The sequence below is a fragment of the Drosophila subobscura genome, chromosome A (assembly GCF_008121235.1).
Source record: "Drosophila subobscura isolate 14011-0131.10 chromosome A, UCBerk_Dsub_1.0, whole genome shotgun sequence".
Classification (NCBI taxonomy): domain Eukaryota; kingdom Metazoa; phylum Arthropoda; class Insecta; order Diptera; family Drosophilidae; genus Drosophila; species Drosophila subobscura.
The window spans coordinates 16,751,046-16,774,989 of record NC_048530.1 but is presented as its reverse complement, the minus strand read 5'-3'; the positions used below and the strand labels follow the sequence as shown (position 1 = coordinate 16,774,989).

General features: G+C 45.8%; 4 protein-coding genes and 1 long non-coding RNA gene across 7 annotated transcripts; 4 read left to right on the top strand and 1 right to left on the bottom strand.

Moving 5' to 3' along the window:
- The first annotated feature begins 1,769 nt into the window (after nt 1–1,769).
- Nucleotides 1,770–7,280, top strand: LOC117903846. Its single transcript, XR_004649538.1, has 3 exons — nt 1,770–1,783; nt 6,739–6,746; nt 7,131–7,280. It is a non-coding gene; the product is annotated as an uncharacterized LOC117903846 (long non-coding RNA).
- Nucleotides 4,944–6,809, top strand: LOC117903845 (actin-5C). The gene is made up of 3 exons (XM_034816304.1): nt 4,944–4,989; nt 5,026–5,059; nt 5,533–6,809. Exon 3 carries the CDS (start codon nt 5,541–5,543, stop codon nt 6,669–6,671), a length of 1,131 nt encoding a protein of 376 aa, XP_034672195.1. The 5' UTR covers nt 4,944–4,989; nt 5,026–5,059; nt 5,533–5,540; the 3' UTR covers nt 6,672–6,809.
- Nucleotides 7,281–8,753: 1,473 nt separating the features above from the next.
- Nucleotides 8,754–10,804, top strand: LOC117901331 (putative fatty acyl-CoA reductase CG5065). The gene is made up of 8 exons (XM_034812043.1): nt 8,754–8,891; nt 8,956–9,241; nt 9,301–9,537; nt 9,596–9,705; nt 9,766–10,142; nt 10,206–10,276; nt 10,334–10,459; nt 10,520–10,804. Exons 1-8 carry the CDS (start codon nt 8,837–8,839, stop codon nt 10,740–10,742), a joined length of 1,485 nt encoding a protein of 494 aa, XP_034667934.1. The 5' UTR covers nt 8,754–8,836; the 3' UTR covers nt 10,743–10,804.
- Nucleotides 10,805–11,472: 668 nt separating this feature from the next.
- On the top strand, nt 11,473–17,914 carry LOC117903768 (protein bric-a-brac 1). 3 transcript variants are annotated; one of them, XM_034816195.1, is made up of 6 exons: nt 11,473–11,590; nt 11,660–12,229; nt 12,294–12,984; nt 13,050–13,286; nt 13,360–13,503; nt 17,571–17,914. In XM_034816195.1, exons 2-6 carry the CDS (start codon nt 11,960–11,962, stop codon nt 17,879–17,881), a joined length of 1,653 nt encoding a protein of 550 aa, XP_034672086.1. In that variant the 5' UTR covers nt 11,473–11,590; nt 11,660–11,959; the 3' UTR covers nt 17,882–17,914. The 3 variants fall into 3 exon arrangements, with proteins under 3 accessions (XP_034672086.1, XP_034672076.1, XP_034672094.1); XM_034816185.1 differs by having other exon boundaries at nt 11,474–12,229; XM_034816203.1 differs by lacking the exon at nt 17,571–17,914 and adding an exon at nt 14,118–14,540 and having other exon boundaries at nt 11,474–12,229.
- Nucleotides 17,915–18,784: 870 nt separating this feature from the next.
- LOC117903785 (serine hydroxymethyltransferase, cytosolic) lies at nt 18,785–23,315 on the bottom strand. Its single transcript, XM_034816215.1, has 3 exons — nt 23,108–23,315; nt 20,056–20,255; nt 18,785–19,995 (listed from the first exon to the last, which is right to left on the bottom strand). The coding sequence occupies exons 1-3, from the start codon at nt 23,306–23,308 to the stop codon at nt 18,789–18,791; spliced, it is 1,608 nt and encodes a 535-aa protein (XP_034672106.1). The 5' UTR covers nt 23,309–23,315; the 3' UTR covers nt 18,785–18,788.
- Nucleotides 23,316–23,944: the final 629 nt, after the last annotated feature.

Genomic DNA, 23,944 nt, shown 5'->3' with positions numbered 1-23,944 from the left:
AGAGAGCACGTCGGATCGCAAAGAAAAAAGAAATAATTTTGGAGTGGGGACACGCACACCGTTAACCGAACATTGCCATTGCAATGTTCACAGTGCGAGTGAAAGCACACGTCAAAACAAATAAAATAATAATAATAATTATTAATTTTTTTTCACTTTCCCGCAGATGCTCCTGCCACAAAACTCCAACACACAGACACACACACACACACAAAATGGCAACTTTACAGCTCCTCGTTGCGATCATGGCGCATCTTCACCAGTGCAGCCAAAATATTTGCGCCACGTAAAGTGCAATTAACAGAGCAATTAGCAATGGAATTCAACAATTTAGCATTATCATATTCGTGCTGATATTTATGGCATATCATATCTAATATGTACAAAGTAAAGTGCAGAAGAAACATATTTATTTCTATAAATTTTATCCTTGACTGGAGAGCGAGTATGTGTGCGTATTTTCCAAACGATTTTTCGCCTAGCGGGCTAAGAAAACTAACTGTCCATGGCCTTGCCTCTATGTGCTTATCTCCCTCTCGCATCTGTCGACGCCAACGCACGCACGATCCACAACGAGTATGTCTACCTTCTCTGTCTGGCACTCTCGCGCTGTCTAAGCGCACGCAAACTAATTAAGACAACAATTAATGATTATCTCTCCTCCGCCATCCCATGGCCAATTGTGATGCAAAGCCAAAATAGCCAAAAACAAAAAAAAAACCAAAACAAACAACAAATGTTGAAGTGAAAATGTTTTTGCAAACTCCAAAACCTGACCAAAAGTGGTTGCAGTGGCCCCGGCCATGCGTGTATGTTAATGGTGCAATACAAATACGCAAGAAATGGAGAGAAAAACAATTTAATTGCGAAAAAGGAACGAAAATTTTCACATTTCAATGACCTTGACAATGGCGCTCCGCTTTGGCCCAGGCCAGATAGCATTAGCTGCAAAGCTGCTGTCAGTTTAAGTACCGATGAAACCAAGCAGCAGATAATTTGGAGAAAACGACATGTACAGTATACAACAATGTATTGCAGTCTCATAAAAGTTGAAGTTTCGCATATTAAAATATTTACATAAATTCTGGAAACTGCAGCTTATGCTTCGTTTAGCCAGTACTTAATCTAAGCTAGCTTTTAGGAGAGAGGAGGGTAAAGTAGCTGTAGTTGATGTCTCCGCAACGGGTTGATGGGCGTTTGTGCATGTGTGTGTAGAAAACGTGACGAGTTACGTACTTTTGGAGAAAGGTCGTTGATCATGGCTACAATGTGTGTGCATAGCGGTTTCAAAGTCAACAACAACGACGCTGTTTTTGGCAAATTTAAGTATTTCTAGTTTCAATAAAAAGCCAGTTATTTATGCACATACAAAAGTACATATGTATGTTTGGATTGACAATAAATTATAGCCCCTCTCTAGCTGAACAGCACTTTGCATTCCCCAGCATAACCCCACAATGACAAGGTTAGCGGCCGGGGGAAATTCGCTTCCAATTCCTCGCCTAATTGAGAAATCTCACATGCTAGATATGGATGTTCTTTTTCAGTTTGTCTCTCGACATGCTTACAACACTTTGATGGCGATTTTCCAACCAGTTTGAGATCCACTTTGCTTGTGGCATTCTGGAATGGAATGATTTGTGGGTCCAGTTGCTCGACCGATTCATCGGACCGGACCGTTAGAGCAAGACAATTTTCAACGACAGCTAGCTCAAGCGGCGATAAGATTTCGCTGCCGCTGCTTTTACGCTGCTAACTTATCTTCGCTGTACAAGAACAACAAGTAGAACTCGAACGAAAGCTCAAACTCGAGAGAAGTTGAGAATCGAGTGGAATTTTGGAATATGCTGACGTCTGCGAATAAGTCCATGAGAATCAACTCCGATTTCGGTATTTACCTTGGAAAACTGCCATGCAATTTGGTGATTTGTTTCATTTGTTTAAATGGAATTGTTGCAATGATTTCAATTTCTTCCAAAAAAAAACAACAAAAAACCGAAAACAAACCCAAAAGTGGCTGTGGACAAGCAGAGAGCGAGATGGAGATAAAGAGAGAGGGTGCTGCCAAGTCGGGCTGTGGCTGGGCGCGACGTCACCGCCGCAGTTGGTGCCACTCCTTTGACCAGTTGCCCAAACATTGACACTGTTGTGTGTGTGTGTGTCGTTTTCTTTTTATGCTTATGCGAGAGAGGGAGGCGCAGTGTCTGTCCCTCTCTATCACACGCCTGCTTGTTCGCTTATCGCGCAGCATGTTCTGTTCAGTTCTTTCTGTCTTTCCTTTTGTGCGTCACTTTGGCTCGAAATAGTAAATTGTTTAACCACAGATTAGTCAACAAATAACAAATAAATAAAATAACAGAAATTCCCCCTCCCAACAACAAAATGCTATGCTTATTTATGTGCTTATTGCCATGTGTGAGCAATAGATGTTAAGAGTGTGCTTGCCGTTACAAAAGCAGCTCTCTCATACAGAAACGCAGAGAGAGGCTCATGCACACGAAAGCCTCGCTGCCTTCTCTGCAGTTACTCTTTCACTTTTTTTAAAGATGGGTAAAGGGGTTAAATTCTGATCAATTTGCCGCAATTTTTTTCTGATGGTTTTTAAATTTTAATAATATTTGCATGCTGTTGATAAACATTCTGCTCTTAAAGAGCTTGGGAGAGCCGGCCTCAGCCAGCGGCTTATCAAGCTCAGAGCTCAAAAATACATCAACGCCTTTGGGCAGCAGACCGCAGGCTAGAGCAAGAGAGCAGCATTCAGGCTGTGTTTGCGAGTGTGTGCTGTGACTCTCTCTTCATCTCTGTTGCGCAAACGCGCTGTTGTCGCATTAGAGTGCCAGAAGAGGCAGCTGCGCGCTGCTGGCGCCGTTATTGCTGAAACCGGCTTGCGACTCTCGTACTGAATTTTTGAATGCACTTATGAATACCCTACAAAAAGTAGATATTTTATGTAAAACCTATAGAAATCAAGGATACATACATACACACGTAATGTAAAGTAAGATTTCAGATTTTAGCTTACCTTTAAAAATATTCTACCGCTTTGGAACCTGTGAACAATTTGTTAAGCTGGTAGAATCGATTCATAAAAACAAAGCGCTTAGATATCTATTGAAATATAGGTTTAATTAAACAGATTTCATGATTTAAATAAAATTTTAAGGAATTGAACGATAAGAAATGAGTATTGGGCGGTCATGAGTAGCTGCCTGAGTCATAAAGAATTTTTCAGATACGCATTGACCGATGCAAGCGAGTTTTAAAACAAGCCCAAAAACAAAGTGAACGAACCCCTCGCCAGCCCATACAACAATACACCATTGAGAGCAGCTACACGCATTTCGTACACACACACAAGTGAACAGGCACACACCCATGTGCGCTCGCTCAGCAGCGCAGCGCGTCTTTTGAGCGTGGAAATTCTCTTGAAAATCGACTGGCGAACAATTCATACCCATATATGGTAAACTTGGCTGCGGCATGGAGAAATGTCGCTGATAAGGTGTTAAGCTGGCTTTATAAAACGGCAAGCCACTACCAGTTTTCATATCATTACAGTTTGAGTTCTTGTGCTGTGTGGATATTCCCAACCGACACAACACCGCTCTCCAATCAGCCAGCAGTCGTCTACGCAAAAGACACTCAACCGAAAGACTTAATTTATATTAATTTAATTAATTTTAAACAAAACAGACCAAATGTAAGTATACGCAAAAGTTTCACACGATCCCACAAAGTCGAGAATCCGTCCCCCACCCCCTTTGAAGAGCTACCAGCGCAAAGAAACGAAAAGCCTTCCAAACCGTGCGACAAAAACTAAAAATAAAAACAGTGCAAATGTTTTTTGTTTGATAACTAAATTTTTTTGTGTGATAAGTGTGAAAAGTGATTTAAAAGTTGGTCGAGAAATTCGCAACTGAAAATGTCATTCCCAAAAGTTTGACGGCAGGTCGACACTGAGAATGTCATTCCAGAATATGAGTTTTCTAGAAAAACCCCTTAATGGCAGATTCATTTCAACAGTCATTCCAATTTGAATGGTCAACGTCTTAGCTGAGAATATCCCTCTACAAACTACTACAGTATTCGCAATTCTAATGCAACATGCATAGATATGTATGTAGATAGATGTGTATATTTATCTATAGACGACTGGGCGTGTCACGCGCCATTTTACGATTTCACCCAAGTGGGCAAAAGAAGAAGGCCAAAATCTTTGGTGACAGTTTCGTTTTTTGACATTTGAAATTCAATTCGCACACCGCTTTCTTTTTCCCACGCCCAAAATTAACTTTCCCTGAAAGCAAGATTCGCCAAATAATTGCTAGACGTCGTTCATTGTAGCCCACGCAAACACCTCAATAAAGATCTGTAGCAGATCATACTAGTTTGACTGCTCAAAAAAAAAAAAATGCTATAGAACTGCCTTGTTGCGCCTGTGACGTAGGCAGATCGCAATCCATAAATGTTTGTAGCGTTTGTAGGCGGCCAGAAATAGTAACAGAATCGCGTCATTAAAGTTATTTGGAAAGACTTGATCGGCGGGGCTCTAAAATGCCGGCTTCAATAAACACATCTATTCACAACCATACGCCGACGTCGCTGTCGCTGTCGCCGTTGCTGTGCAAAAATGGAGAAAACCTTCGGCGTCAGTCTCGAGAGCATGCGAGTGTGTGTGAGAGCGAAAGCGAGCCGCCGAGCGAACAACGAGGCGACTTTTTCGTTTCGCTTCGAAACATGACCATATATGGTCACAAAAGTTGGCTTCGACGACTCGACTCGTTCGCTCTCTGTCGCACGCGTGCGCTTGCAGCCGCTCGAAATGTGCAGGCGAGAGCGAGTCGGAACACACACACACACACCCGCGAGACAGATATCTCGCAAGCCGACGCTGCCAGCCAGGCACCGAATCGTTGTTAACTAGCATTGCCGCTGCCCCAGCCCGGTCTGTTCATTCCTCTTTCGACGGTCTAACGGTGCGGTTGCAACTTTTCGAAATCAGTCAAGTGGTTCTCGAAGCATTAGTTTTTCCCTTTAAAATCGTTTTTGAAACAAAAAGGTAAATCAAGTGGCTACAAATTCGAACTCATTTTGAATGAAAATTGTGCAGCACTGAAAGTAGTACGCGAATTTGTGGCCAAAAGCTCTGGCACAATACAAGCACATCAGTTTCTTCATTTTTTTATTTTTTCTGTGAAGTTTACCAGTTACTTTTGGGTTTGCAATAAAAAGAATATTCTCGTGATACCTCAATTGTGCTCTGCCGGCTTTCGTAGAAAATTTTGCTTCTTCCTCTCTTTCTGTGTTCTTCTTTTGCGGCCGCCATTTTACAGCGCCTTTGCCGCATACACACACACACACACTGATAGAAACACGCTCCTTTGCACCGGCATTCAAGTGCCTTGTGTCTTGGCTGTTCTTTCTTTCGGGGTGGGGCCCTGAGCCTCTTGTTCGCAATTCACCCTGTTCCCCATCCCTCCCTCGCGAGTGTTTAACCGGAACTAATTTTTTCCCTTTTGTATATCCTTGCAGCTTACAATATGTGTGACGAAGAAGTTGCTGCTCTCGTTGTCGACAATGGCTCCGGCATGTGCAAGGCCGGTTTCGCTGGAGATGATGCACCCCGCGCCGTGTTCCCATCGATCGTCGGCCGCCCACGTCACCAGGGTGTCATGGTTGGCATGGGACAGAAGGACTCGTATGTGGGTGATGAGGCCCAGAGCAAGCGTGGTATCCTCACTCTGAAGTACCCCATCGAGCATGGAATCGTGACAAACTGGGATGATATGGAGAAGATCTGGCATCACACCTTCTACAACGAGCTGCGCGTTGCCCCCGAGGAGCACCCCGTTCTGCTGACCGAGGCCCCTCTTAACCCCAAGGCTAACCGTGAGAAGATGACTCAGATCATGTTCGAGACATTCAACACACCCGCCATGTATGTGGCCATCCAGGCTGTTCTGTCCCTGTACGCCTCCGGCCGTACCACCGGTATCGTCTTGGATTCTGGTGATGGTGTCTCTCACACCGTCCCCATCTATGAGGGCTATGCTCTGCCTCACGCCATCCTGCGTCTGGATTTGGCCGGTCGCGATCTGACTGACTACCTGATGAAGATCCTCACTGAGCGTGGCTACTCATTCACCACCACAGCCGAGCGTGAGATCGTTCGCGACATCAAGGAGAAGCTGTGCTACGTCGCTTTGGACTTCGAGCAGGAGATGGCCACCGCTGCCTCCAGCTCTTCATTGGAGAAGTCTTACGAGCTTCCCGACGGACAGGTCATCACTATTGGCAATGAGCGTTTCCGTTGCCCCGAGGCCCTGTTCCAGCCCTCATTCTTGGGAATGGAGGCGTGCGGCATTCATGAGACCACCTACAACTCGATCATGAAGTGCGACGTCGATATCCGTAAGGACCTGTACGCCAACACCGTCCTGTCCGGTGGCACCACCATGTACCCTGGCATCGCCGATCGCATGCAGAAGGAGATCACCGCCCTGGCCCCATCCACCATGAAGATCAAGATCATTGCTCCCCCAGAGCGCAAGTACTCCGTCTGGATCGGTGGCTCCATTCTGGCCTCGCTGTCGACCTTCCAGCAGATGTGGATCTCCAAGCAGGAGTACGACGAGTCCGGCCCATCCATTGTGCACCGCAAGTGCTTCTAAGTCTGTCGGTGGACGACTCGAATTTGGGCGTAAGAGAGGAAGAGGATGACGGCGACGCAGGAAGAAGCAGAGCGAGTGCGAGTAGTGTCGGCAGTTTATTTGACGTGTCGAAGGAGTGCAGCACAACAAGAAGACCATCATTCAAGCCGGCTCCAACGCCCACACACTTGCGGAGAGAATGCTCATCCCTTGTGTGTGGGTGGGGGGAGACGGCTCCGTGTTGTGTTCTAGCATTAATTAATTTATTCCACATGAGATATGATATAATATGTATTTTTGTTTTTTTTTTTGAATATCCCTAATATAACAAAAAAAACTGAGATGAAAACTAGAACAGCATTATCTGCCATTCCACGGACAGAGCACGCACACACACTCACACAAATGCACCCACACTCACATACGGACACACTTGCACTTCCCTTGCACTCACTCACACACGCACACACCACACAAGAGTGCGTGGAGTCGGCTTCCTCGTCGAGCGCTGCGGCATGACAAGGACAACCATAAGAACATTCAACATCATCCAGAAGAACCATTCTATTTCCCCAAAGCAAAAAAAAGACAACACAAAAACAAAAATGAAAGCAAAACACAAACAACACACTAGCGTTTTGTAAAATTAAAAAGCAACCTTATGTATTATTTTTTAATTATGATGTAATTATAAAAACAAGTGAAACAAAAATATGAAAACGAAAGAAAATCAAGCTCGTCTTCTCTTCTGTCTCTCCCCCGTCTTCAATACCTGCACTCGCACTCTGCTCTGCTCCTGTTCCTGCAATGCTTGCGCTCTCTGCTTGTCCACCCGCTCTCGTACTCGCTGTCTTTCGCCGGCCGGCAAGCCGCTCGCTCCAAAACACATACCCCCATACCCGTACGTGCATACACATGAATGTGGATGCAATCAGTTGTTGCTGCTTTGGCGTCGACTGCAAAAGAGTTTTTTTTTGCATACGGTACCCCATACATACATACATACATACGACATGAAATACATGTGTAATTTTTTTATTTGTATACTTTTCTAATTGCATGCGTATCGAATGATAAGTTTACGCCTGAAAATGTTAATTAAATTGTGAAAATGCAACTAAAAACACACAACCAAAACTAGCGCGAACATACATATCTTGTCTCATGGTTGGGGAATGCCTTTGGAAATTATCGAAGGGTGGCTGGTTGGGAACATAGGGGGGGTCAGTGACCTGAGGTTCGAAGCTGATGCTGTGGATTGTTTTCAAACCTGCTTAACAGCTGTTAGAACACTTTAACAGACGCCTGTGGCGTATTTACACAAAGAAAGGAACACACACACACACGATGTTAATGACTTACAAGAGAGTGGACTCCTCATCGATGTCGCTGCGATTAAAGTGCCGTTTTAAGTGTTAGAAACTATACAAAGAGCAGCTTAGCGCAGCCCATAAGTAAGATATACAAAAATACGCTGTCACAAACTGTTTGTATAGTTTTGGATCGAAATTGATTAAGATTGAAACACGTGCAGGCGGAGTGCATGCAGAGGGAAACGACAAGGAGCACCCCAACACGCACACACATAAAACACACACACAGTTAGGACTTGGGCACACTGCTTGCTTTTGAAAAGAGCGCGTGAAACGGTAAAATTCTCTTGCGGCGCTTTCTTCTTTTGATTCTAATTTTATTTGTTTTTTCGTTTTTTGGGGTTCAACGTTTCCATTTTGTTATTGGTTCTCGAACAGTGGCCGGAAATTTGTTCTAGAATGCGTTCTGCGGTGAGGAAAGCACGAAAATCACTGAAATAAGAGCTACAGTGAAATGTTGCCTCGATTTACAGAGATGTCCGCCAAGAAGAGAGGCTTGGAGGCGCTCGACACCTGTAGACACGAAAATGTGTGTTTGTCCAAAAGATACCTAGGATCAGCTACAAATGCTAAGCCACGATCCTGGTCCCTTTTATAATGTATCCACTGTCACAGCGGCAACAATGTAAATACGCTGGGCTGGGGCCCTGAATATTCATGCGACCTCGAGACGACGGGGGTCGGCAGTGTGCGGTTCCCGATTTGAATATGCCCGGAACTGGGATCGGGAACGGGCCGGCCGGGCAGGGCCGTACTTCGGCCACGGCCTCGATCCAGAACGATTTGGGACAGCGATCCGCGCGGTGCCATAAGATGTCTATTGCAGCGGCCTTTAAGGATCACGAAATCTTCGTAACCGGCGCCTCGGGTGGGTTTTGATTTGCCATTTGATATTGAAACACTCAACAAACGATGGACACGGACACCCGCAGGTTTCGTTGGAAAGGCCCTCATCGAGAAGCTGTTGCGATCATGCCCCAGCCTGAAGAGAATCTACCTTCTGATGCGTCCCAAGAAGGGGCACAGCATTGAGGAGCGCCTGCAGCTGCAGGGGGAGACAAAGTTGTATGACCGCCTGCGCAGGGAGCAGCCGGATGCGTGGTCCAAGCTTGTGCCCATTGCCGGCGACGTCGAACAGCTGGGCCTGGGCATTAGTGCGGCGGATCTGGAACGGCTGCGCAATGTGACCATTGTCTATCACTCGGCGGCCAGTGTACGGTAAGGCGGGATGTCATCTGCTGCTGCTGCCAATCATTGTCTCGTTTGCTTCTTGCTAGCTTCGACGATCCGCTGCGTTCTGCCATCCTAATGAACACCCGGGGCACCCATGAGCTGGTCAAACTGGCCCTGGCCTGGAAGAAGTTGCGTGCCTTTGTCCACGTGTCCACCACGTACTCGAATCCGAGCGTGCTGGAGGTGGAGGAGCGCATCTATCCGCCGCTCGCCGATTGGCGCACCACCATCAAGCTGGCGGAGACCTACGACGAGGAGACCCTCGACATATTCAACCTCAAGTGAGGGATCCATCTATCTATCTATAATTCGTCTAATTCTTGGTGTACCCATTGGCAGATATGGCAACTTTCAGCCCAATTCGTACACCTTCACGAAGAGTCTGGCCGAGCACGTGGTGAACGAGTACAAGGATCAGCTGCCCATCTTTGTATTCAGGCCATCTATCGGTAATCACTCGTCCCGCACATGGGCTACGCTCTGTATTTTATTCCCTCTGCATTTTACAGTGGTGTCCACCATTGAGGAGCCTGTGCCTGGTTGGGCGGATAACTTTAACGGCCCCACCGGCCTGCTGGTTGCCTGCGGCGTGGGCATCCTGCGCTCCCAGAACTGCGATCCCAACATCGTTTCCGATTTCGTGCCCGCCGATGTGGTGGCACGCGGCCTGATCCTGGCCGCGTACAAGTTCCTGGTCGAGCCGGAGGCAAGGGCCAAGGACAAGCCGCTCTATGTGGTCAACTGTGCCACGGCCAATATCTCGACCATCACCATGGGCGAGGTCATCGAGATTGGCAAGACCTACATCCGTGAGAATCCCTTCGAGAAGACGCTCTGGCTGCCCGGCGGCAGCATGACCTTGTGTCCGGTTCTGCATTTCGTACGGGTAAGTGCCGCAGCGCTGAGCACTCACAATGGATTGGATTACTCTTCCGTTTGTGGATTATAGTTCTGCACCATGCACCTGCTGATGGCTGTTGTGGTGGACACTCTGCTGCGGCTGTACAACGAGAAGCCTTTGTAAGTTAAATGCCACCCACCAGGGACACAGGACTCTCATATCCAATCCATTTGCAGCCTCATGAAGCTGCAGCGACGCATTTTTGCTGCCTTCAGTGCGCTGCAGGTGTTTGCCGCCACGGAGTGGCACTTTCAGAATCAGAATTTTCGTGCCCTGCACAATCTGGTGCCTGAGAAGGAAATGTAAGTTGGCTTTCGAGTCGAGTCGGTAGTCCTCCTGTTCATCTCTTGCCCTCTTTGCAGTGATTGTTTTGGATTTATGCAGCATGCAAATATCGATTATGTGGAGTTCTTTCAGCACGCCATTCGTGGCGCCAAGGAGTTTCTGCTGCACGAGAGCCCCATAAGCAGCAAGAGTGCCCGTTTTCGCATGAAGATCTTCTATGTGCTGGACTATCTCTGCCGGGCCATTGTCTATAGCTTCTTGCTGCGCCTTATCTACCGATTTGTTGTGAGCCTTTGGTAGGCTCCGCCACACACACTACTAGCTGTTTTTTTTTTTTTTTTACTTTCTTTCTCCGCTTAGCACCTACCTCATCCGTAGTAGCACTAAATTGTAACAGAAAATAATTAAATACATTTCTTTGGTACTGGTAAATGGCTGTTTTTTTTCCAAATTTAAACCGTCTTATTGCAACCATCTGGCATCTCAGGATAGCGTACTGGCGCCATCTAGTGCAATTTGCGCATACCACGATAGTAACATAAATGTTCCTCAACATGGGCACGGAATAAGGCAACATTTAGGACCCCTTGTGAGAAGGAAGAAGGTGTTGAGGAAATGTTGAAAATCTCAGGTCAATCTGTGTTGGAGATCTATCTTGATATCAGTTAACATGGCTCATCCAGATGTTTCACTGTGAATAGCTTACACACATTTACATACTGAAGACAAAGCTCCCGTGCTTCCAGAGGGGGTGATTTGAATGAAAAATTCAAATACAAATTTGTAAAATATAAGGTCATAAGGCATACAATCCAATAAATAGGAGTATTTATAATAAGCAAAATTGATTCTTCAATCGGATTAAATTATTGTATTAGTGGCGAAAGTCTTTACAAGCTAGTAATATCAATTAGAACATCAAAATCGAGGAATATGATTTAATACTACGGTATATTTTTAAAACAGAAGGTATATTTTTGAGGGTTTTTGGTATATCCTATCGATAATTACCTCTTGATTATAAAAAAAAACAAAATGGTGGCATTTTGTTTGGCCGCAGCGTACATAAAAAAAAGTCGTGTATAATTTAGCCGCAAACACCAACAAAAGTGAGCAAATAATCAAAAACGTGCGAGCGAGAGATAGCGGTAAAGCGAGCAGAAATATAATTACACGATATCGTTCAGCAATTAACACGAAATTTGATCATCGAACAGTTGTGTGTGGCAAAGGGTAGCGGCCTGCCTGCCCGTGCCCGTGGATATTTTGTTTGGTGGTACCCTACTGGTGGGTCGATTGCGCTGCTCCAAAAAGGTGCCCCAAGCCACCCCGGTGGTGGTTGGGCCACGACGAGGTTCTAGGCTGCTGGCAGTACGCACCAGCTGGAAGCGGCGACACCAAAACAACAAAACAAAACAAAACAACAAGAACAAAAGAACAACAAAAACAAACAACCTGCAAAGTGCATTTGCATTTGCATTTGCATTGGCGGTTAATTGGATTAGTCAGTAGCGGAGATGGCCACGACACAGCAATATTCGCTGAGGTGGAACAACTATCTGCGCCACCTGACCTACTCCCTGGACAACCACCGGCTGAACGATGACTTCGTCGATGTCACCCTGTGCGTGGATGGCAGAAAGATTAAGGCGCACAAGGTGGTGCTGTCCTCGTGCTCGTCATACTTCAAGGAGATCTTCAAGGAGAATCCCCATCCGCATCCAGTCATTATATTTAAGTTTATCAAATTCGAAGATCTCAACTCGATAATCGAGTTTATGTACCAGGTACGACCGACCACACACACGCACACACACACACTCATTCACACGGTGTCTTTTTTTGTTGTAGGGTGAGGTGAATGTACAGCAGGAGGCACTGCAATCGTTCCTGCAAACAGCCGAGCTGCTTGCCGTCCAGGGCCTTACCGCCGAGGAGAAGGAGAAGCCGCAGCTGCCAACGTTGCCGCTCAGCGATCATAAGCTCATCAAGACCATACCCAGCACCATAAGAGCGGTGAACGATCAGCAGCAGCAGCAGCAGCAACAGCAACAACAGCAGCAGCAGGTGCCCAGTGTGGCACAGGCGCAGACAGCAACGCAAACCATCGAAATACCCACGGCCACACTGTTGCAGGCAACGGCTGTCAGTCAGGTTCAGACGCAAGTGGCTGCTGCCGCCCAGCTTCAGGTCCAGCAGCAGCAGCAGGCACAGTCTCAGTCACAGCAGCAGCAACAGCAGCAGCAGCAGCAGCAGCAGCATCATCATGTACAAACCACTCAAATACAACACATCCAGGTGCAATCGGCGCCACCACCACAGCAGCAACAGCAACAGCAGCAGCAGCAATCGCAGCAGCAGCAACAACAACAACAACAATCACACCCACTGCCGACAACGCCACAGCATTTGACCATCACGAATGCTGTGGCACTGTCAGCGGCCAAGAAGCGTAAACTGACGTTCTCCGACGACGATGACAACATCTACACCACCGAAACGGTCGCCTATGCCAGCAAGGATGACCAGACAATTGTTAAAAGTAAATCAAACGATATTCCACAGCAAATTCGTGTGCAAAATGTAATCGTTGAATCGTTCTTGTAGCCTCGGATATGACCTTTCTGCGTGGTGCCGTCAAAATGGATATTCCCGACTATATTGTGAGCGAGGTGGACGATCGACTGTCGGATGGTGCCACGCCGCAGACGTCGCAGGATGCCACCACCGGTGCAGCGCAGACGGTGGCCCAATACTCATCCGAATACGAGATACTAACCGAGTCCGAGATCGAGGAGAAATATCAAGCGGATGCGGAAAACGCCGAAATAGCCATCGAAATGAGTGAGTAAACTCGAGCAGCAGCAGCGGCGGCAGCTCATCGAATTGAATGCCAATCCTTTCTCTCTTTTTGCAGCCCGCCTGTTGGGCAGTGGGACGGGTGCAACATCCACGCCCCATGCTGTGCTGGAGGATGGCAGCCCGTCGGCAGTTGCCGCGACTACGGTGTCCCTGACGCCGGTCAAGGCGGACAGCAAGGGCAACAATGCGCCGCCAAATGGTGAGTGAGCGACCAACGACTGGGCAGGGAATTTGTGCTAGGAATCTCTCTTCCCTCTCTCTCTCCCTCGACCTACATGTAAATTGGTGGCAAAACACACACACGAAATATCATTTGTTCATTTTGTATATTTTTATTATTACTTTTTGCATTCGTTTTAGTGTTTGTTGATTGTTTGAATCATTTCAAGATCATGCCAAATGTGTGTTTAATGCTTGATGAATGTTGGCTGGCAGCGACTGTACGGTAGATGGGACGCAACCTCAGCTAATGATAATTTACGAAGCATTAAATGATCGAAGGATCGTCATCGTTTGTTTCCTTAGGCCTTAGCCTTATTTGATTTGATTTTTAAGTTAAGTTATTTTAAGTTTTTTGTGGTGTAAGTGGCTCTAGCCTATGCTCTGTAGATTTGCCTTAACTGTAACCCACTTACCCGTATACCCATTTACACATGTCGTAAGAGTCGTTGTTGTGGCTGTTGCTGTTGTTGTTGTGGCTGTCGAATATGTCTTCAAGGAAAAAGCGAGCAGCTGAGGGTGCATAGATGTATAGTTTAGGTCCAACCAACTGTCTTTGTATTGATTGTGTACGTATTTTCTATATATTTTTAGATTCGCCCAATAATAAGTGGACAGAGTGTCAGTTTTGCAAAATGGTTATTACCACGGTTAATCTTTGGAGACATATTCGCACCCAACACACACCACAGCCGCCGCGCAAATGTGATCTCTGCAATAAGAATTTCAAAAATAAATACAGCCTCCGGGGAGCACATACGCATCTCGCACGAGCAGAAGGTTACCATTAAGACGGAGAACTGATGGACGGCAATCTGCACGACTGCCGAGACATACATCAGCCTCAATATGATGAATATGGGCAGCATACGAAACTAAATAAGGAACCCAAAAGAGAGAGCGAGCGAGCGAGCGAGCGAAAGAGAGAGATTCCAAGATATAAATATAGAGCATAACGTCCAAGTAGCAATAGAAACTCGAAAGATTACTCTTTCCAGTCCACACACAAAACAAACACAAAGTCCACCCATCAACCAGCAATCCACCAATCTATCATTCATCATTCAACAAAAACTCATACAAAAACTTAGCCAAAATTTGTCAAGAAGCAACTCCAAAATGCAAAGCAAAAGTGTGGAGTGGAGTGGAGGAGCATTACGTCTAACAAATGACTAGCAATATGTGTCTAAAATAGCATTAGTTTATACACACACACACACACATCCATTATAGTTATACGATAAGCGATAAATATTACATTAAGCCAGGCCCCGAGTCAGAGTCAGTCAAGAGTCCGTGGAGAGCTGGTAATCCCCCATCCTTGACCAAGCCATTTCGTATGTAAAATGTATTTTGTAGCAGCAGCAAAAGCAACCTGTTTTTTTTTGTTGTTCTTATTAGATAGCAGAGTACAAATACCGACCATTATGTATATACAGCTGTGAAAAAAATAATAGCACCACCACCACAAGCAATTTTCCAATAGTTGCCCAACTCACATTTTTAACTTTAAGGAAACTTTGAGCACATTTTTAGAAAGGGAAGACTCTTACAAATCTGGGAACAACAAAAAAAATCACCTTTTTTGTAAGACTTTTAAGTTATTTAAGGAACTTTAGAGAAACTCGTAAAATTAGGCGAAAAAAATAATAGCACCACTTTTGAAAAATGGATTTAAAATTTAAAAAATGACCAACAAGTAACGAATTTCTTAGTTAACACTTTTGAACTATTAATTCTAAATGTATATTTATCATTCAAGATTTAATTCAGTGTCCTATTTTGGCAACATCAGCTGCGCAGCGTCTTGGCATGGAATCCACTAAGTCCAGGCATAGCTTTTGGGGAGCTTTGGACCAGGACTCTTGAATTTGTTCTCAAAGTGATCCGACAGTGGTTGGTTTGGAATCAGCAACTGCCTTCTGGACGTCGGACCACAGATTTTCGATGGGTTTTATGTCAGGCGACTGTGCAGGCCACTTTAACACGTTCAGTGTTGGCCCCGAACCATTCCTTTGCTTTCATGCTGGGGCTATTTTCCGTTTGAAAGACCCATACGAGTGGAATTTCGTATTCTGCAAAGGGTAGCATTACTGTCTCCATGAAATTCAAGGACACGTGCTGATCCATGATGGTTTATAGTCAATGCATTGGCCCTACTTCATAGTAAGAGAATCAGGCCCATACCATTAAATTCAACCTTTTATTTTAAATGGTTTTCTTTGGTGTACTGGTGTTCCTTGAACGTCTTAAGTATGATCGAGATCCCTTTTCAGTAAATAAAACACTTTTTACTCATCTGACATTAAAATTTATGCGCCATTATAGGGATGTCCAATTGTCATGCTCCGTTGCAAACATCATGTGCTTAGTAATTTGTCTGGCGTTTAAAAGTGCGATTTTTTTTGGGCAACAGGCTTTTAGGCTATGTTGTTTAAGATATTTCCAAACTTTCTAGCCCGTCGCTTTTATTTTAAGCTCTTTTTTTAAGCTCGATAGCAGCCTTGAAGGGAACCTTCTTGCTCTCGCGAATCAGCCTTTTGACCCCAAAAGGGGTCATAGATCGTTTTCATCCACGTGTTTTACGCTTTTCTTCATAGTTTAAGGCGTTTTTAATCATTTTATTGAAACTGCCTACCAATTGACCAAATTCTCTGCAAGTTTTTACGTCAAACATAAATTTTTTGCAAGGGTCGCGCCTTTTCGCATTTCAGAGCTTTCCACGTATTATTGTAATGATTATTATTAGCTTTTATGATAGAAACAATGAAATATTAGTTAAAACTAATAAATACGTGGTTTATACAAAGTCAATTCCGCGAAATTACGGATATTCACTTAAAATAGTGCTAACGGTGCTATTATTTTTTTCGCCATATTCGTGGTATTTTTACGTAAAGTTCAAAAAAAAAATATAAAGACAGAATTTTGAAGAAAGGCAACACTTTGTTTGTTAATGGTGAATACTTAACTATATGAAAAAACTAAAAATTTTAAAAAATCGCAACAGTAATTGCTTTTTTTTTGTCCAAGAACAAAATGTGTTGTAGTGGTGCTATTATTTTTTTCGCAACTGTATAAACAAACACACAGACGAACACTTATAGATGCATCCTCCTCTTGCTTCAAGCTGAAACAAAACTCGATTCATGTGTACTTTGCTCAACCCAATTGTGTACAAAAAGCAAACTTCATATTTGGCCATTCTGTGTTCAAGCAGGAGAGAGAGATTTAGGAGGAGCAGCAGCAGTAGTAGAAGTAAATTGCAGTCGTTGTAAAGTAGCTAAATTAGTTGTAGGTTTTTAGACCCAGTTGCAGTCCCAGTTCCAGACAGATGATAGTCTGTACTCTAAGTTAAGGTTGAAAGTATTTTCCGCACACCCAAAAGCAAGCACTGACACAGAGATGCATACTAAAGATTATCTAGTGAAATGAAACCAACTCATACGTATTAAATATTAACGATCCACACACCTAACTACATGTAGCGATCTATAGCTAGAGCTATGCGATAATATAATTCAATTTATGGCCACTGCATGGACGAAAAACAGATCTCAATCGCAGTCTCAGTCCCAGTCCCACTTTCGATTCCAAAAGCTAGCCACAGAAACAGTTACATTGTTCTTAACGTTTTGTTATTCATTTTGAATATCATTTTTTTGAACAACAAAAGCTAGAATAATTAAATGCAGTTCTTTATGCTTTATTCGTTGAGATAGTCCCCATGCAGGGCCATAGTGCCCATAGTCCGAGAGACCCACGCAATAAGCCTAAGTACATAAATCTATATGTATATAATATGTATGAATAGATGGAAAAACTACGACTAGATTATTCAGTTTAAATCGTGTTTTTGCTAAACTGAGCCAGACAGAGAAGGAGCTATGTCCACGCGAGAGAGAGAGAGAGCGCGAGAGAAGTAAACAAAAAAAAAATACATGTGTAAACCATTTAAATGAAAGAAAATCAATTCAAATTGGGGCTGGGATTCAGCAGCGAGTAAAATAATATTTAAAACCATTTCTCACTTTTTGTGTGTTGCAGCCCCAAGTGAAACTGGCACGAGACTACGTGCGGATGCGGATACCGATCCGCTTGGCGAGGATGAGACAGTGCGCGAGGCATTGTTCATGCCGCTCATTTGTCACTTCTGCAAGCGACGCCTCAAGTCAACGAATGCGCTGAGGCGACACATCGCATCCAGGCACTCGGAGATACAGGACAAGCAGCACGAGTGCTACATCTGCATCAAGAGCTTCAAGACCAAGTGGTCCCTGTCCACGCACAACTCTCGCTTCCATCGCGATCTGCGCCAGAGCAAGGAGTTCATCAAAATCGAGTCCAGCGATCACTGAAACTAATCACAACAGAGACAAGAGACACACACAAAAAGTATTTTCATATCCGCTATTTGGCAGCAGTTCTCCTTTGTTCAGGAAGTTGCTAGGAGAGCCAGCGGTTCAAGCCCTTAAGAGGCCTGTGTTTCCGGTGCTTGAGCTGCCTCAATGCCGCTCGATGGACTGTCGTAGCTGCTGGCCGAAAGAAGATGACTTACCAGACGGTGGGGCCTACTAAATTTAAGCGCAGCAATTCAAAAGAAATTCCCGTTTGGTTGCCCAAGTAAAACCTTTGGCAAGTCTTTTGTGGCAAAGAATAATTTGATTTGTTCGATTTGGGGGCTCTCGGAGATGCTCCTTTCTGTGTGCCATCCACTTTTGCTACACTCTTCAAAATGAGCGCGAGCAGCGGGTATCTGATAGTCGGCTAATATGCGACTATATCCATCTAGTTGCAAGGCCCCTGGCTTGTTTTTTCTTCCAATAATAATGCATTATCGACCAATTTAGGCAAAATTGAGGCAAACTCACACGAGTTCTGTGTACGCTAACCATTGGAGAGCAGCTTGGGAGGAGCTTCGATTAGGACAATTAGAAATGAAGATCAAAACACATTCGTTTGCAGCACGATCAATTTGCAGTGTGGAGGGAGACATCTGCTTCGTTCAGTGTTCGTTCTGTTGCATATTTAGCGAGGTGATAAGTTGGGCACTCATGCAGCTGGCACACCCATCGCTGAATCGCTGCCCCCCCGTTCCGTTCACGCACTGGAGACGTTGATGTTGTTTCATTGTGTTTAATATCTTAACTACTAGTTCCATTCACAGCTGGGCGTTGGGGAATCATTACAACCAATTTAATTATTGTTTCAATTTGGATGAACAACAGCAGCAAAAAGGAGTGGAAAGTAAGAGCGGAAAATGCGTTACAAGGTCGTGAGGCCGGGCAGCGGGAACTGCTTGCTGAAGGCGATCACACACTTGTGAATTTCGTCGATCTTGGCCCTGATGGCTGCATCCTCGGCGACGACCTTGTGGTAGTCGGCCAGCTTGGGGCTGCCAGCAGCCTGGACGGCCTCGGCGCCCAGCTTGAGTGCCGCATCAATGAAGGCGACCACCTGCTCGATGTCCTTGTCGACCAGGCCGCGCGTGGTCAGTGCTGGCGTGCCCAGGCGAATGCCGGACGGATTCAGGGCCGACTTGTCGCCGGGCACGGTGTTCTTGTTGCAGGCAATGCCCACCTCTTCGAGTATCAGCTCCGCCTTGGCGCCGGTGAGGCCCGCGCCGCGCACATCGACCAGCACGAGATGGACATCAGTGCCGCCGGTGGCCACCTGATAGCCCTTGGCAATGAGTGCGGCGCACAGCACCTTGGCGTTCTTCATCACCTGCGCCTGGTAGTTCTTGAACTCCACAGACTTGGCCTGCTTGAAGGCGGTGGCAATGCCGGCGATGGCATTGTTGTGCGGTCCGCCCTGCAGCGATGGGAAGACGGCCTGATTGATGCGATCCTCCAGATCGTACAGCACCTTGTCGCCGTTGGGCCTGATGCTGCGCACACCCTTGCGGAAGAAGATGACGCCGGCGCGTGGGCCGCGCAGTGTCTTGTGCGTGGTTGTGGTCACAATGTCGGCGTAGTCGAACGGCGAGGCAATGTGCCCGGCGGCCACTAGGCCGGCAACGTGGGCCATGTCGGCCATCAGGTAGGCGCCCACATCGTCGCAGATCTGACGGAAGCGCGCATAGTCGAGCAGGCGGGAGTAGCACGAGATGCCGGCAATGATGATCTGCGGCCTGAAGGTCTTGGCCGCCTCGGCCAGCTTGTCGTAGTCGATGATGCCCGTCTCGGGGTTCACCTTGTACGGCATGCTCTCGAAGAAGATCGACGTGGCCGAGATGCGTTTGTTGGGCGTGAAGAAGCCGTGCGTCAAGTGGCCGCCATCGGGCAGATCCAAGCCCATGATGCGATCGTGCGGACGGCACACGCCCACATAGGCGGCCATGTTCGCCGGCGAGCCCGAATACGGTTGCACATTGACGCCCCAACGGTCCTCGGTGAGGTTGAACAGCTCGAGGCCGCGCTTTTGGGCCAGCAATTCGATGTGGTCAATGAACTCGTTGCCGCCATAGTAGCTGTGCCAAAGGATCTCGAGGATTAGTCAGGCCAAAGGACGTGCTAAGACCATTGCTTACCGCTTGCCGGGATAGCCCTCGGAGTACTTGTTGGTGAGGCAGGAGCCCAGACTCTCCAGCACCGCCACCGAGGTGAAGTTCTCGCTGGCAATCATCTCGAGTCCCTCGCGCTGGCGCTCCTTCTCCTTCTTGATGAGACACGCCAGCTCCGGATCGCTGTCCTCCAGCGTGGCCTGCAGCAGTTTTTGATCCTCCATTTTCTTCATGGTAACAAGCAAAACAAATTAATTGACAAGTGCAGCAAAGGCGATGCGATGCGATGCGTTGCGCTCGGTGCAACGAACGATAATGCTCTGACGTTCAGTGCAAGGCGCTGCCCGCGACGACAACGCTCCAGCAGCCAGCGGCACACAAATATTTATGTTGCAAAAATACGTAGGACTGGGCGCTGGGTTCAATGGGTTCAAAATAGCAAAGGAAAAGTTCTGGCGATAAGGCGCTGATCGACGGATCGATGCGAATGCTGATGCAGCCATGGCAACGATTCGATTATTTTTAGCCATATTTGTGGCCCCTTAATAAGTGCGTCTTGGGTGTGTTCCTGTCTTTGGGACCCCCCACGTACCGTGGCTGGTATTAGCCTTGAGCTTATCGCTGTCCCCGGCTTTGGCTTTGGCTCGGGTGAAGAGGTCAGCCAAGTGATAAGACACAGACCCCACCCATAGAAGCTGACGTAAAAAATGATTATTATTGACAACAGAACACTCCAGAAGCTCCAGAAAGCGGCAAAAACAAATCCTAGTTGACGAAAATTCATTCCAGAAACATCTTCTGAGACCCCAGTAGGCCTGCAGTATCCAAAATTTGTTTGCTCCCCAAATCCGAGCACACATTTATCAGTATCAGCAGTTCAGCCACACAGAGAACATCAAATTATTTTGAAAATAACACAACAACAAAATTATTTTGTTTCAAAAGTTTTAAAAGTTGAAAATTTAAACGACGAAAAATTCAGCAAAATGGCAGCAGAAAATTGGTTTGATAATGTTTTCATTGACAATCCCATAAGCCGGGCCCTCGGCTACACCGGACAACTCATTCTACAAACGACTGGGCTACGCCCTAAGCAGATTATTGTGCCGCAGGACATGGAGCCGGTGGCCAGCGCGTTGCTGCTCAAGAGCCTCGAGCAACAGCTCCGCTCGCCGCTCAAAATGTTGCCCCTAGCTGGGCTGTCAATTGCCTCGAGCGTGATAATGCTGCGGGTCTGCAAAAACCAACTGAATCGTTTAACAATCGTGGAGCAGAAGTCGGCCAGAAAGTACGCGGAATGGGCCATACAGGCGCACTTTATCAACTCGTGTGCCTTGGGGCTGATTCCATTGACAGCGCATCCCGTAATGACAATCACTCTACTTGTATCGGGATCGTTGCTCTTCTGCGGTTCGTTGTACAGCCGCGCCCTGACCAACGAGCGCCGTGTGATGGTCACCGGCGCAGTGGGGGGTGTGGCCATTGTTGCCAGCTGGATTTTGATGGTTTTTTAGGCGAACGAGCGCCAACACATGTGTTCGTTGGTGAGTTCTACAACTGCGATGCAAATGTGTACACTTGCAGTTCCGAAATTACTCATTACTCAGCACAAAATACAAGGAAAAACCTGATAAGTAAGTGCACACATTTTTGCCCATTCGCTCACACATTTCGTTGCTTAATTTATATATTTTTGCAGCTGTTGATACACACACACACACATGCACAGATGGACGTACTTTCAATATCCAGAGCCACCCCATGGATCCCTGGGTAAGTTTCAAATGCATTTAACAAGTTCCATGATCTCACGCAAAGTAAATATGTTCACAGATAATGGAAGAGAACTTTGGCTGCCTCTACCTTCCATTCATCTACTGGAAATATGATAAGCAAAACTGATCCCTGGGTAAGAATGCGTTTTTGTCTTTCAAGTTTTGCTGATGACTTCAAAGAATTTGCACAGATATTGAAAGACACAATTCGTTGCTGCAGATTGCATCCCTACCTTTGAGGATCTCTGGCAACATATGGCGCAAACGGCTAGAACTTGGTAAGCATCAATTTTGTTCTTGAAGCTAATACAATATATATTTTTTTTATATTTTTAAGAAACGAAATAGCTACTGATTCCGCCCATATAAATACACGACTTTACTCAAAGAAATTGTTGTCGTATGTTGCAAAATAAAACAAAAACGATAAAGAATCAACAAAAACAAACAAAGTTATTTTTGAATATTTTACACAACAAATAATACTAATAGAATATTAGTTCGCATTAAATTGAAGCCCACGATGGTTGGTAGGATTGGCAGCAGCCATTAATCGGGTGCACACCAACACTGGTTATCCCCCCCACACGAATTTCACACTTTACCTTGATCTAGACTCTAGAGTCTAGAGATTTTCAGGTTCTTGCGCTGATATGTGCAACCGTTTCTAAGTTCCCGCAGCGAATGAATTTGTTGCCATAGGAGAACACACTGAGTAAACAATTCACAAAAGCATTTTGTTGATGAAATTCGATTTTGTGGCCATTGCCATTGCCTGATGCGGTGTCTGGCGAAAAAAAAAGTGTAACAAAGAAAAAGCTGACAACAAAGAAATTTGAGCAGGCCTCTGAACGAGTTTAAGGCTGAGCAAGCGCACAGCCATACTCCAGCTAAATTTGTGTTGAAAGAAATAATACTTTTTCGGACCTTTTTCAGACAAAAACAAAACATTTCGTGGAAAGTGTTGGGAACCGCTTGAATGCTGACCTTGAACCTAACTACACTGACCTTACTCTTCCGAAATGTATTGGATTTTCATAATTAATTCGAATAAAAACACATGGCACAGAAGCTGCGACTGTGCGGGGCTTCGGCGAGCACATGTGCGCGAGTACACACAGAAAGTTCTTAAAACACACACACGCACACGGAAGCAAGCAAAAAAAAACTATGCGAAACACACGATTGCAATCACACGTAAAAAACAACACTCGAACGATTATAATATAGCTGGTGTGCAGGCCTCAAGTGAATTAGTTTAAATTTAGTTTTGTTCTTTTTTGGACTGCTGCTCCAGCGCTTACCGAGCCCAAAGTTGCGTTGTTCTTGCCTTCCGAATATCGTCTGATCGCGAATGGTAGTGCTGGCGTCGGCAACTTCTTCGCTAAAGCTGCTCGGACCAGCGGCTGCTGCTGGCGCTGCAAAAAGTTAACCGCTTTGGTGTTCAAGTCTCTGCTAAGGCCTTGCGCGAGCTTTCGTGGTAGTTGGAGGCTTAAGCGTTGCATGCTATAACATGGAGGGTCGATTTAATTGCAAACGAGTCCTGGAAATGTGCTGTTTGTGCCACTTACGTGTGTCTTTTCCCCGCTGCAGCGACTGGCGTACAGATCTGAACTAGCTGCCAAGAAGACAACTGTCACGGCGGCCGTCACTGAATCAATGTTGTCTTGCTGATATGGTGGATGCTGTGGCGACGATACCCTCTAACCTGCACATTGAGGAGTTCAGTGATAAGACCACTCCAATAATTGTCTTTACTTGCCTCTCCTCTTCTTCCCCGCGATGCCGGTCTTTCCTTTGCTTTTGTCTCTTCAGTGTTGTGGCGGGCAGTCGGAAAAAAAATACAGCTGTTTTTGGTGGCGCTGCCACCACGTTAATTTCCAGTTAAACAGGTATGTATCAGAGCGAGCCACCTTGTCCAGCTGTTAGGTGGCAAGCCTATTTAAAAATTGCAAAAATACTCCGTTGAGCTTTTTCTGGAGAGTATGACCATTTAAGGTATATTATATATTTTTTCAGGATATTTTCAAATTGGCACATACACCAGACACGAATTCAAAAAAGTTTCTTGCTACTCTGCCGCTGCGACCATTGAGCAATTGTGCATTGGCCATTTATGAAGTTGTTCCTCTGCCGCTGCG

Excerpts from the sequence above, each read along its gene's own strand:
- LOC117903845 (XM_034816304.1), top strand. The coding sequence starts at position 5,541 with ATGTGTGACGAAGAAGTTGCTGCTCTCGTTGTCGACAATGGCTCCGGC.
- LOC117903785 (XM_034816215.1), bottom strand. The coding sequence starts at position 23,308 with ATGCAACGCTTAAGCCTCCAACTACCACGAAAGCTCGCGCAAGGCCTT. Across the intron at positions 20,256-23,107 it reads ACAACGCAACTTTGGGCTCG|AAAATGGAGGATCAAAAACT; the intron begins GTAAGCGCTGGA and ends GTTACCATGAAG. Across the intron at positions 19,996-20,055 it reads GAGGGCTATCCCGGCAAGCG|CTACTATGGCGGCAACGAGT; the intron begins GTAAGCAATGGT and ends CCTTTGGCACAG.
- LOC117901331 (XM_034812043.1), top strand. The coding sequence starts at position 8,837 with ATGTCTATTGCAGCGGCCTTTAAGGATCACGAAATCTTCGTAACCGGC. Across the intron at positions 10,277-10,333 it reads CTGTACAACGAGAAGCCTTT|CCTCATGAAGCTGCAGCGAC; the intron begins GTAAGTTAAATG and ends ATCCATTTGCAG. Across the intron at positions 10,460-10,519 it reads CTGGTGCCTGAGAAGGAAAT|TGATTGTTTTGGATTTATGC; the intron begins GTAAGTTGGCTT and ends CCCTCTTTGCAG.
- LOC117903768 (XM_034816195.1), top strand. The coding sequence starts at position 11,960 with ATGGCCACGACACAGCAATATTCGCTGAGGTGGAACAACTATCTGCGC. Across the intron at positions 13,287-13,359 it reads CGAAATAGCCATCGAAATGA|CCCGCCTGTTGGGCAGTGGG; the intron begins GTGAGTAAACTC and ends CTCTTTTTGCAG. Across the intron at positions 13,504-17,570 it reads CAACAATGCGCCGCCAAATG|CCCCAAGTGAAACTGGCACG; the intron begins GTGAGTGAGCGA and ends TGTGTGTTGCAG.